Source organism: Stegastes partitus, unplaced genomic scaffold (genome assembly GCF_000690725.1).
Source record: "Stegastes partitus isolate 25-593 unplaced genomic scaffold, Stegastes_partitus-1.0.2 Scaffold1843, whole genome shotgun sequence".
In the NCBI taxonomy this organism is placed as follows: domain Eukaryota; kingdom Metazoa; phylum Chordata; class Actinopteri; family Pomacentridae; genus Stegastes; species Stegastes partitus.
Window position 1 is genome coordinate 86221 of NW_007579574.1, and position 16332 is coordinate 102552.

General features: G+C 43.1%; 1 protein-coding gene across 1 annotated transcript; it reads right to left on the minus strand.

Annotated features, from left to right (window-relative positions):
- Positions 1–1098: 1098 nt before the first annotated feature.
- Positions 1099–10492, minus strand: LOC103372857 (insulin receptor substrate 1-B). Its single transcript, XM_008302604.1, has 4 exons — positions 10144–10492; positions 5518–8673; positions 5232–5307; positions 1099–1147 (listed from the first exon to the last, which is right to left on the minus strand). Exons 1-4 carry the CDS (start codon positions 10490–10492, stop codon positions 1099–1101), a joined length of 3630 nt encoding a protein of 1209 aa, XP_008300826.1.
- Positions 10493–16332: the final 5840 nt, after the last annotated feature.

Below are 16332 nucleotides of genomic sequence, written 5' to 3' on the forward strand. Positions count from 1 at the left end.
CGAGTTGCCCTGACTAGACCTTGATAATGGCACAATTTGGAAATGAACCCCATGACACGACAGGACATGATTAGTTTATGCGTAATCCAAAAGCGGTGCTACATAAACGTGTGTCCTGTGAGTGCACATGCGGCGCTTTAGGGATAAAACAGTAATCTGTGTGAAAAACACAGAATTTACACTTATGGATTTCACAATGATTGCATAAGCTGTGTGGGATTTTCACACAACCGCTTTCTTATTGTCTGAAACTGACAGGTAATTATATCTACATTTTGTTTAACACAATTTCACTGCCAATTCCACAAACTGTACTTTACTGTATCTCAGGAATTAAGCGCATTTCGAAGTCCTTCAGTAGCACAAGAACTGCGGTTGACAAGTATAAAGGCTTTTTTGGGCAACTGTATATATAATAAAATCAAATATGTTTACAGTGGCAGCGTGTGCACGTGTAAGAAAACTCTGCCTGGCTGCATTTTCCCTCTTAGTCAAAATGACACCCGAAGATCATTTGGTTAATATAGAAAAAGGATGATGTGGCATAAACAGCAAATATAAAAATGGAAACCACAGGACCCGATAATTAACACTCCGAATTCAGCTGAAATCCTGTCAACATAGCAGCTGCCATTTTGAGCCTCGACACCTCAATAGACTGGCTCGTGCACCGATGAGAAGCTAAATGTGTTTTAAACTAACATACACAGATTGAATTTTTGCTGTTTGTGCTGATTCCCTGAAAGTCTCATTGAAATGCTTATGTTGTGATAACGTGGATCGAGTTAAAACTCGGCTGTGAACTCACACGTCACATATCAAACTGTCATTCTTTATCCATATCAAGTGAAATGATGATCAGATGTCATTTTTGTTTAAAACAAGGCAAAAAACAAAACCTTTTCCTTACCCTGTGTTTGTGTATGTGTGTGTGTCTGTGTGTGTGTGTGTGTTTGGCACACATTTGGTTGACAGAAAACAGCAGACGGGATGGGGATGAGTTTTCCAGGGTTTCAGTGTTCAGACTCCAGTGTACAGTTCTGTTGTGGCAACAGATCGGGCTGCCAACCGTCCCCTCAGGGAGCGAGTGTGGAGCTGTCACACCGGCGTCACGCTCAGATCCAAGACGAAGATGGAGATCAACAGTCTGGGAGGAAAAAAAAATCAAAAGCAGGCAAGAATTTCAATCATACATTTTCCATCACAAAGGTTTGTCTGCCACAGTAATTTGTGTTTTTTCAAAAGTGCATCTATAGTTTACATGGTAATTCTCAGTAAATCTAATGTAAATCTCTTCACACCAAATGTTACAGAAGCCAAAGCAGTTCAGACTAGATTATATGTTCGCCAAAGCATATTGCTTTTGTTTAATCTCGAGCTCCTGCTGGCTGCTTGGGTAAATATCACATGATGCTTGATATCTTTAGAAAAGGATTTTCTGATTGGTCTCAGGCACACTGTTGCAGATGTCAATATTGTGTGACTTTGCGTCACCTTTATCAGCTCTGGGGATTTTGAACTGTTTCTTCTTTTTCCGTGAGGCACCTAAACACAACAAAGTGCTCGCTGCTCCAGTTCTAATCATATCAGCAGAATAAAGTCAAAGGCAGCAACAAGCAAATTTCTCGTTTTTTTTCTTCTCTTTTTGTCTACAGAAAAGGAGAATTATCTTATAGAAGAACTTTATTAAAGAAGAATCTATCCAAACAACCACAAACGCTGCATGAAGGAAAGCACAGATCAGATTGCTGATAAATCAAAGTGTGGTTTGAGTTACTTGCCCCATCGGCTGCCGGAGCCAAATGATTTTCTGCCATCTCAACTCTCTGGTTGTGTTTGCACTATTTGTGTGTTTGCAATTTTCTGTAGAGCATTTCCTTGTTTTACCATCTGGCTGATGAAGATTAGTTTGTGCTCATATCATATTTTCTTTTGTTCAGCATTTTACAATTGTGTACATGCGTGTGTGTGTATGTGTGAGTTTGCACTATTGTATTATAGCATACAGCGGAATCAACACATTTAACCGACGTTATAACCTTCACGAAGGTACGAATTATTGCAGGACTGCAGTAGTTGTAGCTAATTGTACCTTATAAGCCTGTAGCTGACTGTAGATGTCCACCTACTCCGTTTTAAGAGCACATTCATCATTACAACTTCGTACTAGTGACAGACCGATTATTGGTCTGATTAAATGTCACTTTGAGATAATCGGTTCTGGTTGTTTAGTCAATCGCATCAGCAGCAGATTATTTTACGAGGCCAGTAAACAAAAAAATGAATGCAGAGTCCGCAGTAGTGGCAGCCTTGTCAGCTCCCTCTTGTGTCAGTTTTGTCATACTCAGTGGGAGCTGTGAAACTGTGGGAAACGTGCCAAAGCTCAATATATTTAACTGGCCACTCCTGATATATGCATATAAAATGTTTACTGTCCTTATAATTAGATTGAATCAGGTCTTTTTGTGAAATACTTTAGCTATGGTAGTTGGGAACTGTAATGTAGCAAGTCTTCAAATAAACCCAACAAAACACCTTTTATTATGGGCGTATCCAGCCGCCAATCTACTCCCAAAGAGCCGTGGTTGTAAAACACTTAACAGATCGGTCATTTGGGATGGACGTGAGACATCCAACTTTATACTGGGATTTCATTTCTTCTTAGTAATATAACTGGCAGCATAACTCTTCACTTTAACTTCCCACTACTGGAAGGCCGTTCATATGTAGCTAAGCTGTTAGATGCTGTAGCTGCTAAAAATCAACATGATATCTGCGTTGCATATCAGCCATCAGCTGCCCATCTCTCTAAGTAATCGTCAAAGGTATCTACCATCGAAAAACCCATGTTGGTCAACCGCATTGAACAGTTCATTAAATATGTATGTGTTTGTACTTCTATGCTACACTGAGCAAAAATAGAAACGCAGCATGCAAAAGGTCTTTTTTCAGACTCAGACTCAGATTTAGCCAATTGGGCACTAAAAGCTGTTCAATTGGTGGCAGGTTCTTCACACCTTCATCAGGTTGGCTTTAAAGCACAATAATCAGATAGTGTGACCAGAGACTTCTTTGACCAGTGCCTGTAAAAGTTCACCTTAAAAAGCAGCTTCACTTAAAAACCACAGAGGACAAGAGAAAGAAAAGAACAGGCTGTTGGCATGCTGGATGCTGCATGTCAGTTAGAACCACAACCAGGTACTTTAATGTCCACAACTCTACCATTTACCATCTAAGAAATCATTTCATTTTAATTTAGCAGATGAAGTTGAATCAACACCTCTAACCATTATAGCCTCCATGAGAGTCGAGGGTTCCTGCAGGACTGCTGTATTAGACTGCATTAGTTTGAACTGATAAACCAAATATAGACGTCCGCCTACTCTGTCCATTTTAAAGAATGAAAAGATGCCAAACTTCAGGCTGTCTGGTTCGTGTTCACTTGTTGAGCATGTGAAGGTCTCTGGTGCCAGCAGTGAGCTAGACTTCAATGTTCACTAATAAAGACTCATATTGCTTTAAGTGGATCGATTTACAAACATTGGGCGGCTAAAAAGATTTAAGTTGACTCAGACTTTACATCTCTCGCTCAGACAGTAAACTGATTCAGTGGAGCCCAAGTGTCTTCAGCCACATGAACACCTACACTTTGCTCGTAATGCAGCGGTGCCAGTGCTGCAATTAAAAACATAGGGCACAAATAAACATCTTAATCTTATTATGGAATTGCAATGAACATTTAATTTGAGCATCTAATTAAATTTTAATTAGAACAGGTGGAGTATTGTGATATTAGCAAAATAATTTAGGCGCTGATTGGACGTTTGAGAACCAAGCCTGTTCATTTGAGCTTCAACGCTGCAGTCGAGCCACCACGCTCACCCCCTATGCGGGCTTTATGTAGCGAGCTTAATTATTAGAACGTGGCTGCAGTTAATGAAAGCAGAGCAGGCGGGTTTGTAGCTCATATAGGAGAGGCATGTTCAATCATTAATCGCAGTGTGAAAAATTACATGAAAGACTAATTTACAGAATATTAACAGCCTTTTTTTTGCTATGCGTGTTAAATGCGTAAATAAACTCCCCTGAATTGAAATACGGAGGCAATTATTATGATTATATATGTGCGTCTGGAAAATAAACAGCATTAGATAACTCAGTCATGGAAATGTTATGAATAAAAAGGATGTACAGGTTGTTCCATTTACATTTAGACCTCTGACTAATATTTATATTTACCTATATGTTTTCATTTTAGCATCCCGCCTCTCACAGCTTTCATTCCTAGACATGTAAAAGAAACGGATCTCTCATATACGTCAATGTGCATCCTTTAAAAAAATGAACTTCAGCCACTAACGTTAACCATTTAATAGTCGTCATCTGTGTGATGTGAGGGGAACCTCAAAGCTGCCATGTGAAATGCTGCAGCCAGCAGCACACCCACACATAAACATAAACACCTGGCCCATGTTCTGTCCCCTCTACCTCCATTTATGTGGAATGGCTCATTACCAGCAGACAAATCAATTGGCTCTGCTCTCTGAACACCCACTTGCGATAATAAGAGACTCTACAGACAACCCCTCAGACTGGAAGCACGGTGCTGCCCACCAGCTTGAAGCCAAGGTACACATCAGTAAAAGATGAAAGGAGAAGGACTGACTAAGACCCAGACGAGAGTTATGTCTGCAGATTATGCACATCACATCAAAAGTTTGCATTCAGCTATACAAATATTACCAGGAATGATACAGTTTGTCCTTCCACCTATTTCAATGACAATTAGGGACGTGACTAATGATTGTTTTGATTGTCAAATAATGAGCCAATTATTTACTCAATCAATAAAATGTCAGAAAACTGTGAAAATGTCTATACAACAAAGTCAAACTGCTTGTTCTGTAGGAACAACCATCTGTCACTATCATTAGAAGGACTAAGAAAAGCACATAATTGTATTTGAAAATTGTGGATTTTGGAGCTTTTTTGCTTATAAAAATGACTGGAATAAATGATCACTAATTAAAATTGCTAGTCAAAAGCAATCAAGCTTGTTCATCTGAATGAAGAGAAGGTATAGAAGACTCTTGATCTTTGGCATTTTGTTCCTAAGATAATTTTTCAACGTCAGAAATCACATCGAAAACAAGTCTTAGTTTTGAAATATTTTCCATATTGATGTAAGTATTGTATTAATTGCTAGACTTTTGAAGCAGACATGGTCTTGCCTTCTGTCTTGTTTGCTGTGGTAACCGTAGTGTTCTTTAGTTGTGAGGCGAGCACTGACAACACTAAGCTCATTGTCTATAAGCAGAACAAGTGAAGGTACAGACTGTGCAGCCTTATGCAAGACGTCTGCAACCATAATGAATGTATGGAGCTCAGGTTTTTACAATATTTGAACATTTCCTGAACACAAAATGTATCACAGCCAGATCTAAGATCAAAAAGTACCACCTGTTGTTTAATAGATATTTTGGGATGAGGTGGGTTTGCAGCCCCGGTGGCTCTTACCTTGACCATCCTTTCTACTGTTCTGGTGTGCTCTCAGTTCTTCTGACTTATAGAAATCAATACTGGCATAAGTGTTGAGGATGGAGCCAGCACTGCTACCCATAGCGCTTCCTCCAATGTTGTAGGCGGGAGAAGTACGCTCCACTCCAGCTTGAGGGCTCTCCTTAATGGCCAAGTCAAGGTCAATATAGTTAAGGCCTTGTTCAGCAGATGAGGTGGAGGCTTGTGGTGGAGGTGTGGCAGACAAACTAGCAGCCTGCCCGTTCTCCCACAGTGAGCAGTCCAAACCATGCCGATGGCTCGCTGCCTGGCTGCCCTCTGGGAAGAGGGAGGTAGAAGAGGGTGCGTGGCGTGGTAGGGAGGGGGGAGAGTTAAACGTCTCTGAGCGGTGGCTCAGGCGTCCCTGCTGGTCACCTCGGACCAGTCTGCCGCTCCGCTCAGGAGACTGGAAGGACTTGACTGGTGAAAAACTCAAACCCGTCTCCTGCTCCATAGATAAGGGCTGACCGGAGTGGATGGCAGGTCTTGCTGAAATGCTGGGATCTGAACCTTTGCTGTCCGTAAATGAAGTGGGAACGTCCGTCGGCATTGCTGCCATCTTTACTTTTGTTCTGTACCCTGCGTTGCCCTCTGCTGCCAGAGGAGAGGACGTGCCGTGTTCGTGTCGGGCCTTGGGGGCAACAGCTGGTGGGCTCTGTGGGGTGCTGAATGTGGATCTAACATGAGTCAGGGGTGTTGAGGATTTCCCTAAATCCATGCTGACGTACTCGGCAGAGGTGGACAACGGTGCGGAGAAGCTGCGGGGAAGGTTAGCAGGATTATCGTGGCAGAGGAGTGGTTGGTTCACAGGCCGGAGGGTTCCATGGATCACAGGTTGTCCACGTTCAGACCCTCCACGTCGTCCTCTGTCATATTTATTATCTTCTTTGAAGACAATACTGACATACTCACCGACATTCTGGGACACAGATGGCGGCAGATTCTCCTTAACCCTGGGCAGGGTGTTCGCTTTAGTAATGTCTGAAGACACGCTGAGGGGGCGACCCCTCCTTTGTTGCTTTGGGCTCTTACTACTTGACGCACGTTTTTGGTGGGGACGCCCATCTTTTGTGCATGTTCCCGCACTCTTGTATTCTGCTCCAGTTCTTAGTAAACTTAACCCTCTCCCTGCTGATATGGACTTGTCTTCAAGGCTTTCACTGCTGGCTGAGCTAGAGGAGAAAGACGAGGAAGACATGGAGAGTTGGCAGCCTCCTGCAGGGCCCACTACAATTTTGTTTCTCTTGCTGTATCCCACTCCCCCTCCCCTTCCAGCACTATCATGCCCACTGCTGTCTTTTTTCCCTTCTCCTTTGTTTAAGTCTTCCTCAAAGCGAGTGTAGAGAGTATGCTGATAAGCTCGTGGCAGGGAGAAGTAGGAATTGAACATTTTTGGTTGCAGTTGGTGCTGCTCTGGGTGAGAAGGCGGTGTGCTGCAGGCGGAGCGGCTGCTGACAGGAGAGATGTTCATATAGTCGCTGGCAGCCCGGCTCTCCATGCTGGCCCTGCTGTCCCACATGCTCAGTCCGTGCAGGTCGGTGGAGCTGCTGCTGTTGGGAGACATGACCATGTAGCCCTCTGAGCTGGGCTGGCGGATGTGCTGAGGGGGGGACACGCTGTTGTTGGGGGTCATGGCCATGTACTCGTCATCTGCCCCGGGTTTAGCACTGGCATCTGACATACCTATTGAGAGAGAGAGTGAAACAGGAGGAGATGTCACTCCAGGCAACATTGACATATAGCCACTATCCACAGCTGCTCCTGTGTCCACTTCTCCCCTGCTTTTGTCAGCCCTCTTCCTATTCTCTCCTACTGCATCAAGCTGCCCACTCCCGACCGCCAGACTCCCTGAGCCGTGGTGGTGCAAATCAGCTCTCTCTCTGTTAGCACTCTGTGACATTATGGCATATTCTTCATCGTCCTCATCATCTTCATCTTTTCTGTGTGGGGTCAGTCGCTCATGGGATGCCAAAGGCAGGGAAGCCCTCTTACTTAGCAGTCTGCGTTCTGCTTCAGATTCCCGACTGGATGAGCGCCGCAGAATCCGCCTGCCTTTGGAGCGATGATGGGAACCAAGCAGACCCTCTCGCTGTCCCATGACTATGTAACTGGAGGGGCCTTCTCCATGAACATGATGTCCAGACAGACTGGGGATGAGCAGAGAGTGTTCACCAGGACTGGAGCCATACTCATCGGAGGAGCCATAGTCACTGGGTGAACCTGAAACAGAAACTCTCTGAGAAACACGAGGGTAGGAGCAGATCGTCATGCCTCCCACTGCTGCCCCCACTAGGCCACACTCTGAGCCATGACCAGAGCTGGAGGACAGACTCGGTGCAGGAGACGGAGCAGGGTTGGGTGTGTAGCGGGCAAGGCTGAGGGTAATCTTAGCAGGGGTTGGGGCCCTGGTGGGTTTGGGCCTCAGTGTCGGCGTAGTTGAGCAGGATCCATTAAGACTTGGGCTGGAGCTCGCCCATGTTCCTTTGGCGCTCGCTCCGCTCTCCTCCGACCTCGCTCCGATGCTGGCTGTTCGCGCCCGTGGAAACCCGTGGCGTGATGTAGGTGAGGTGCTCGTGCTGCTGCCTCCTGTCCCGGGGGTCTCTGTGCGCGCTCGCCTGGAGAAGCCCACCTGGCTTGGCGGCAGATTTGGGTGATGGCGCCGGCTTGGGACGCTGATGGGGTTTGAAGCAGTGCCACCTCCACACGATGTCCCAACAGACTGAGATTTACTGCGTTGGCGAAACTCCTCGCTCAGGGCCTTCATGGCCTCCAGCAGGGTTTCATGCATGTTCTGCGCCACCACGGAGTCGTCCACTTGCATCCAGAACTCTCCGGGGCCAGTAATCGCAGACCGTCCCACCTCGATGAAGAAAAAATTCTCAGAATGGCCACACCTGCGGACATTCATCAGCTGCAACACCACAGCGGCCACATCAGAGTTGAGTTTGACAAAGTTGACCGTCTTGTCAGTCAGGCACAGCCGGTAGATGCCCACTAAGTTCCTGGCGTGTCCAAGACCTTTAGGCCAAACCTTGACCTGCCACACTTCCTTGAAGGTTGGAACAGGAGACGGAGAGCTACACTCTCCACTACTGCCATAGTCTTCTGGAGTTTTACCTAGGAAAACAAAAAATATATATAAATAAATCAAAACACTGAACACTTCACATATGAAAATACACAAAAACATCTGAGTTTACTTCAAACACAACCTGCTGAAACGCTGATCAAAGCCACACTGACAAACCAGTGCAGGTGACAGTAATATTTTGCTTCTTTAATTGCCACATGCATGAATGTCTACTGCCAACCAGCTGTGCTGCAGCCAATTCATCAGCATCACTTTTAAACTACAGCTCATAATTAATGAAGACTTAGGAGGTATAAAATACACACACTGAAAAGCAGCATGCTCCACTGTGAAGCTATGCATTGTAATTCAGTTCAATGCCAATCAAATGACAAAATCACATTTTTTTTTTCTTTTTGCACTTATTGTTGTCTCCACTAAGCAACTATCAAATCCACCGGTTTGCTTCCATCCTCCAGAAAAAACATCTCATTCAGAAACCATTACAGCCTGCAATATATTCATGTGCTCCAAGCTCCGTTTGCACGACCCTCTAACATATTATGAGCACATACACGCTCAAATTAAATCAAATTAACTGTGTTTTATCGTGGCTGTCCCTGAGCCTCTACAAAATGGGGGTCTGCACTCTAATGTGAATGTGTTTAGGGTTCCACGACAACATATTAGAGCTGGGCAAGCCCATCAAGCCTCATCTCACTGAAATGCAAAGCGATAACAGGGAGGGTGGGTGGTGGTGGTGGTGCTGCTGCTGCTCAGCTCCAGCATAAGGATAACAACGTAAACACGAGGATAACCAACAGAAACACAATTTCCAGTGAGAGCGCACTGACGATGCCATCTCCTCCCTACCAGCAGCAGCACCGTGCAACACAAATGTAGGTTAGGCGAGCGGCAGTCAGAGCTGTGCAGAAAAACAAAAACACGGGCTCCAGCGGAGTGCACCGCGATAGGCTACTACTATATGATGCATCCCTTGGATGGTTGCTATATGCCCACTGCGCCATGCAAAAACACACCGTCGGAAGAAAACACGCTGCAATTTATTCACAAGAGGCGATCGGCTCGTATGAATGCATGTGGATGCCGTTGAATGCATCAAATTACAATTATTATTTTTTTTCGCTGACAGAAAACGATCCGCAGCTTTATAAGAAACCTTATTGAGAATGTGCTGCACAAACACACAGCACATGCCGCCCATAGCGTGTTGGTCTACCCCGCATCCACCTGCCTCTTAGAGAAAAAAAACACACCATCCAAATTGCATTACTGGGATTAATATATTCAAATGAAATGGGCAAACTAGACCTGCAGCGACAAAATAAATCAATCAAAAATGAAAAAAAAAATCAAAACAATTGGAGCCAGTAGATGCGGTGAACAATCAGGAATGGCCGAGCCAAATAGTGTATGGAGAACAAACAGCCTAGGGCAGGATAGGCCTGATGCAGAAACAGACAGCAGGAATCACAGCAACACTTTTCATATCTTACAGTTGCACTGGAGGTCCAGCATCGCCTGGTACCACTCGTTCTGGATCTCCTCGCTGTCTGCAGCGATGGCAAAGCTCTCGCTGCGGGTATAAAGCACTATCATGTGCTTGTTCTTGGAATCTGCCCGCTTGTTGATGTTGAAGCAAGTCTCCAGGTTCAGGACTTTTTTGGGCACAGGTGATTTACTGCGGAATTTCTTCTCGTTCTCGTAATACTCAAGCCGAGCCGGACCATGCTCCGAGGCCGCCCTCAGCACGAAGAATCGCCGGTGCATTGATTTATGCTTGCGGAGATAGCCGCTTTTCTGTACATCTTCATAGTTCTGCGGCTCGGCTGCTTGGTTCTCCATGGCCAAGGCAGACGGAGAGAGAGATAAATATTAAAAGCCGATGATCTCAGGGAAAAACCTCAAGTCCATGCGTGCTCCTCATTTCTCCATCGCAACTACATCCCTCGTCCTCCCCGTGTCCACATTTAAGTGTCCAGCATGTGTGCGAAGGCTCAGGATGGGAAAATCAGCCAAACCATGTTTTGGATCTGGTCTCATATTGTGAATCCAGCAGCTGCAGGAGGATCCGCGCACCGGAGCGCGCACAGCGTCCACCGCTGCTCGTCCTGCAGCCCAGCCCAGTCCTCCAGTCCAAGCACGGTGCAGTTCAGCTGCTTAAGGACGTCTCCTCCACCTGTCTGAGGTTGCCCACAGCCAGTCTGTACCCAACCGTCAAGCCGGGCGCAATGGCAACACAAGCGCCGGAGAAGACCTTCAAAATAAAACCCCCACAGACTGAAGCAGGCCTGCTCTATTCTGTTCATGCAGTTTGCATCACTCAACCTAGTCAGGGGTTGAAATGACACATAAGACAAGCATACAAGCAAAGGAAGTCAGGGAGGGAGGGAACCAAAACATAGTGATTAAAGATTCTCATAAAACTCTTCTTTTCACCTAAGATTATAAAATAATAGGAGCAGAGTCAGAACATTTCTGCTCCAATCAACTCTCTATTCACAACTTGTTTATTTTACGTTTTGTTTTTCACTTTTTGATTTAACAACATGCATGAGGGATATAACAATCACCCATAGGACACCTGGAAATCGTAATAATTGTTGGCAAATCTAACAATGGTAATTACAAAATACCGTGACAAATAATAATAATAATAATAATAATTGCAAGAATGAAAACAATGAAAATGTAAGTGGACAATAATGATAATAATAATAATAATAATAATAATAACAACAACAAAACTGATAGTACGAATAGAGATTTAAGGAGACTGAAACAGGAGTAATCCAAGCAGCACTGATACAGAAGAAATGGAAGAAAACTACTCTTAATAGAAATCACATTACATATATAATTCTCTCCCATCAGTCCCCACTATCGGCAACGACTCAATAAATTACATTAATGCAACCAAATAGCAGCCAAGTAGCTTTTACCCTTGTGCACACTTTGTTAGACTTACAGCTGTCTCAGTTAAATAACATTGTAAATATTTTTCATAATATTCTATTAATATTTTACTTTTAAAATAGCTTTGAGTTCCTACACTTACTTTGATCTGATTTGTAACACTTGCTTTAAATCTTCTATAAATATATTTTTACTTGTCAATGTTCACTGTTTTGCAACAAAATCCAATATAAAACTTTTCCTATGTTAAAACCTCCCTGGCAATAAAACTGATTCTAATATTATTATTATATGAACATGTTACAAATAAAAATATCTTCATTCTGCTGCCACATCTAGTTGCCAAAACTCCTAATCTGTTTGTTGCTGTATTCCTATTAGAGGCTCACTTAAACAAACTGATCTTGCAGAGTAACATCTGTTCTAATAACCCTGATAGTGATTATTTATCAAGGTCATGGTTAAAAGCAACAACAAAAAAATCACCCAGAATGAAGCTTTATAGTGAAAGACAGTCCGCTTAGCTTCCGGTCTCGTCCTGCCCGCTTGCCGCTGACTTGACTCCGCTTCTCCCAGACTGGCACCTCCAAGCCGGTGCCAGTCAAATGCCAGGGGGGCTTCAGGGCTGCTGAGGTGCGCAGAGGAACACGGTGTTCAGCCGAGGAACACTTCGTCCCTCATCATGTGGACGATCGTAGAGTTTTTTGTCGTGTAATTCAGCATTTTTTGGCGGATTTTAACCCACCAACTGTACAAAGACTGGAGGAAAACAACTGCAGAACATTTTGTTTGAGATGTGGGGGCTTATGCAGCTATGGGCCGAGTATATTTTTGGGGTAGTGCTGCAGCCATCAAATGCATATGTGCGTATTTTCCAGGAAAAAAAAAAGAAGAAGAAGAGGAAGGCACAATTACCTGTAAAGTAGACACAATGGGCATATGATGATAAAATAACTCCCCAGTGAGGGATTTGAGAGGTTCAGGATAGTGATAGAAAACTGTGTTACCATGTTTTATGCAATAATGTGGTTTTATTAGTGTCCAATTAGCCTCGTTGTTTATTCCTTTTCAGCTCAATTGAATTTAAATGAAATTTATTTCGACAACCAGCCACAAATCGGTTGCCTTGACAATCAGTTGCAAGAAATTCCAGGTTGAATTGATGATAACAGGCAGTAAATCCAATTTAATTTATGATAATAAACACGAGTCAAACATACTCAACAGTGTATTCTGCAACATACTGAGCTAATTGTCCTATTGTTGTTTAAGAGGCTTACCTGAATAGTACAGCACACCAGTGCTCCAGAATAGCCAAACCAGAATTCCCCAGAGCTCACAATATGGCAGTGAATAACCTTTTAACATGCACTGAGGTAGTTTTTGTGATTGTTTATATTCTGATCCATACATACCCAGACAGACAGACAGAATGTTCACTGAGTAATGTCACACACCAAACCAATGATATCCTAAAAAAAAACTAAGCTGAATAGCAGTTCAGAAAGAGAGTCTCTTGCATTGTAGATGATCCAGTCTGTGCTTGAATGTGAGGGGTGTGATTGCACCACCAAAGTGCCAAAAAAAGAGAGAGAAAAAAAAGGTTTGGCACAGCATTCTGTCAAAGTGATCACATTGTCCTCATAGCAACCCCCAGCTAGTGGCAGAAATAAGAATTACTTTTAAGTTCACGGTGTCCTCACAGACTTGTAGCAGTGCAGACACGATGTGTTCACGGTCTGGTTTTGGGTAAAAACATTTTAATCATTTCACAAAGTCACCTTTACAATATTATCTTATTGTATCCGAGATACACAGTGCAGCTTAGATGCTCGAACGAATAAGTGCTTACATTTGTTTACGGGGCGTGCGGGGGTATTGCACAGAAGTTGCATTATGTAAAGCCATCCTCACATTTTCATTGGATTGTTCCACTACAGAATAAAGCAGAGTCACGCCAGCCCAAGTAAGTAAAAGCAGCCCAAAGCTTGTTATGGTGAAGTGGTAAGACTTTTACTGAGTTTCTGCTGCTTCTTCGCATTGAACTGCAATTTTTAATACATGAAATATATCCTAATGTTACAACCCCGCTATTCCAAACCATTGATTTAATAGATAAAATACACTTCAATAGCTAAATACAGCTTACCTGTCATTTACAGAATGATTATTGAACTTGTGATTTATGGGTCCAGCTGTTTTGAATAGTGCAGTGTGCTGTCATTTGGGAATAAGTCGCCTCAACACATGTAGACTCAGCAAAACAAACATAAGAAAACACAGTCTTCACTAAAACCATAATTTATTTACAGAAACACATTGAGATCAAAATGAACAATGCAGTCCATTCAGGTTTGATGAGTTCTATCTATTTGGCAATTGATTAAAAATCTAGGAAAAGAGGGTCCTACCTATACAACAGAATTATTCATTTTGTTCTTTAGACACCCGCTCTCCCTTGTCTTGATTCAGGACCCTCGCGTGTCCTCTTCGTCAGGGGTTTAATCGTGCTTGAAAAGCCAGTGTTGCTGCTGAACACTTAATGGTGTGAAAGACGACACCACCGGCAACCTGATAATCAAGACATCAGATGTCCACTTTTCTGTTTGTACACTGAGCCACTGCGACAAGTCGGCGTAGGTTAGAAGTGGTCAGCAGCGAGCTGCCAGCGAAAGAAAAGAAAGTCTGTAGCCTGAAAAGTGTTTTCAGAGCAAAAATCTGCACATCCCGACATTGTCTGCCTATTGTTGCTTCAATATCAGTGCTGTGGCAGACAATTAGAAACCGACTGAGAGCGAGGAAACAATGTGGCTGCTTGCTTTTTGAATGCACTGTGATTAAACCCCCGTGTTTTTGTTAATATCTCCTTCTGTGTCAGGGGTTTAGGGAGCCCAAGCAGAAAAAACACGAAAAAAACAAAAAAACAAACCTGCAGGACACAAAGACAAACTAACTATGTACACATTTACAGTATATACACATCCCCAGGACAAAGAGGAGCGACTCAGAAAACTCCGTCCTCCCCTTTTTGTATGTTTGTATGCTTCCTTTGCTATGTTCTGTAAAATCAGTAGGATCCCCTGGGGGAGCGGGCATGGGAGGTGAACGGTTATTCTCAGAGGACCCTCAGAGACAGCCGCTGTGCCCAGGAGAGCCCAAACAGAAGATAATGGCTGGAAAACTCAGACACACACAGACATTTTTCCTCTAGAAGATGGCGATACACATGAAAAGGCTTAATCTGCTGAAGCATATTATTGGAGATGATCATTCAGTCAATTGACTCAAACATTCTGTGCATTGGTGCAGAACAGACATACTGTATTAAATAAGGTCTTTCTATTGCCATCCTGGTAAGACCCTGTTGAACGCGCAGTACATCCAGCCATGCATGCAGCATGTTGCAGTAATAGGCTACATGCACTGTCAGTGAAACCATAGCGGAGCTGCTTTGTTGTTAGTGAGCAGTGGTTCGGGTCTCGTTTACATGTGGCTTACATCTTCTAGGTCGTGGCAGAAAATGTTAGCATAACGTTAAAAGCAATACACACATCATTAAAAACAATACATACTGTCTGTGGTATCATGACATCATTAGGGCGAGGAGCATACTGCGGATGCACATGATAAGTCAGTCTTTGGAAGAACGCTATCATGTCAGCTGTGTGACGTATTTCGCAAAAAAATATTTATTATTTAAAGTTGCAATTTTATATTTCCAGCTTTACAGATGTTTTTGGCCCCTAGTTCAGTCTGTATTTTTATAATCACAATTGGAACAAGTCACATGAACTAAACTTTAGAGGCTATTCTTGTGTTAAGATACGCTTAAATGATAAGTTACAATGAAACAGACCTATCAGTCAAATCAACTCAAACAGGCTTATTACAGTAATGGAATAAAAGGTTAAAAGACTCAGTGGTCAAAAAGAAATTGTATTTCTTTTTTCAAAATCTATATTAATAAAGAAATCAAATATTAAATAAACAGACCAGATGCTTTGTTGAACACATGTTGGACCATTTTTGGATAATATGGCTTGAATCGTTAAATGTGTGAACTGTAATGTTGCTATTAAAGCAACTCTGACTGACCTATGCGGTGTTTTCCAGCCTGAAACACTGAAAAAGAAATGTACTGATGTATTCATTCTGTGTTGTTGTGAAAGGTTAATGCTTCTGAAGTGAGTCCAGCATTGGCTGTATTATAACTGAGATGAATAGTCGAGCAGTAATGGCTTCCACCATTTGGGGTGCTCACGACAAAATCTCTGCAATATCTCTACAAAGCACAAAGTTCAGTACAAATAGATACAGTACATGAAGCACGTCAGCATTACACATGGTTTTTGTAGAAACAATGATCCTCTGTTAGGCGACTGCTGTCATCTAAACAACACGTTTTGGACCTGAACCTTATCTTTGGTATGCATAAGATGCTGTGTTTATATACTTTTGGTATAAAAAGAAACTAGAGAAGTGCAGTGCAGACAGTTTGCCTGCTATTGGGTTTGTTGTGGCACAAATGTGCTAAAGCTATGAATGAGGAAAATGATCATATCCAAGAAAAAAATCTGTTGGTGTAGAAGTAACTGTGATGAATGCAAGAAGTGTGAATTCCAATCACACTGTTCTGGATTTCATTTTGAGTGTAGCACAAAGTATAGCTGTTGCTGTTTGGTATTGCACGTTCAGCTCTTCGTTGACACATCTATCTGTGTGTAAAATACCACTTTTCAGCTCCTGGATATCAGTGACAAAACCACAGC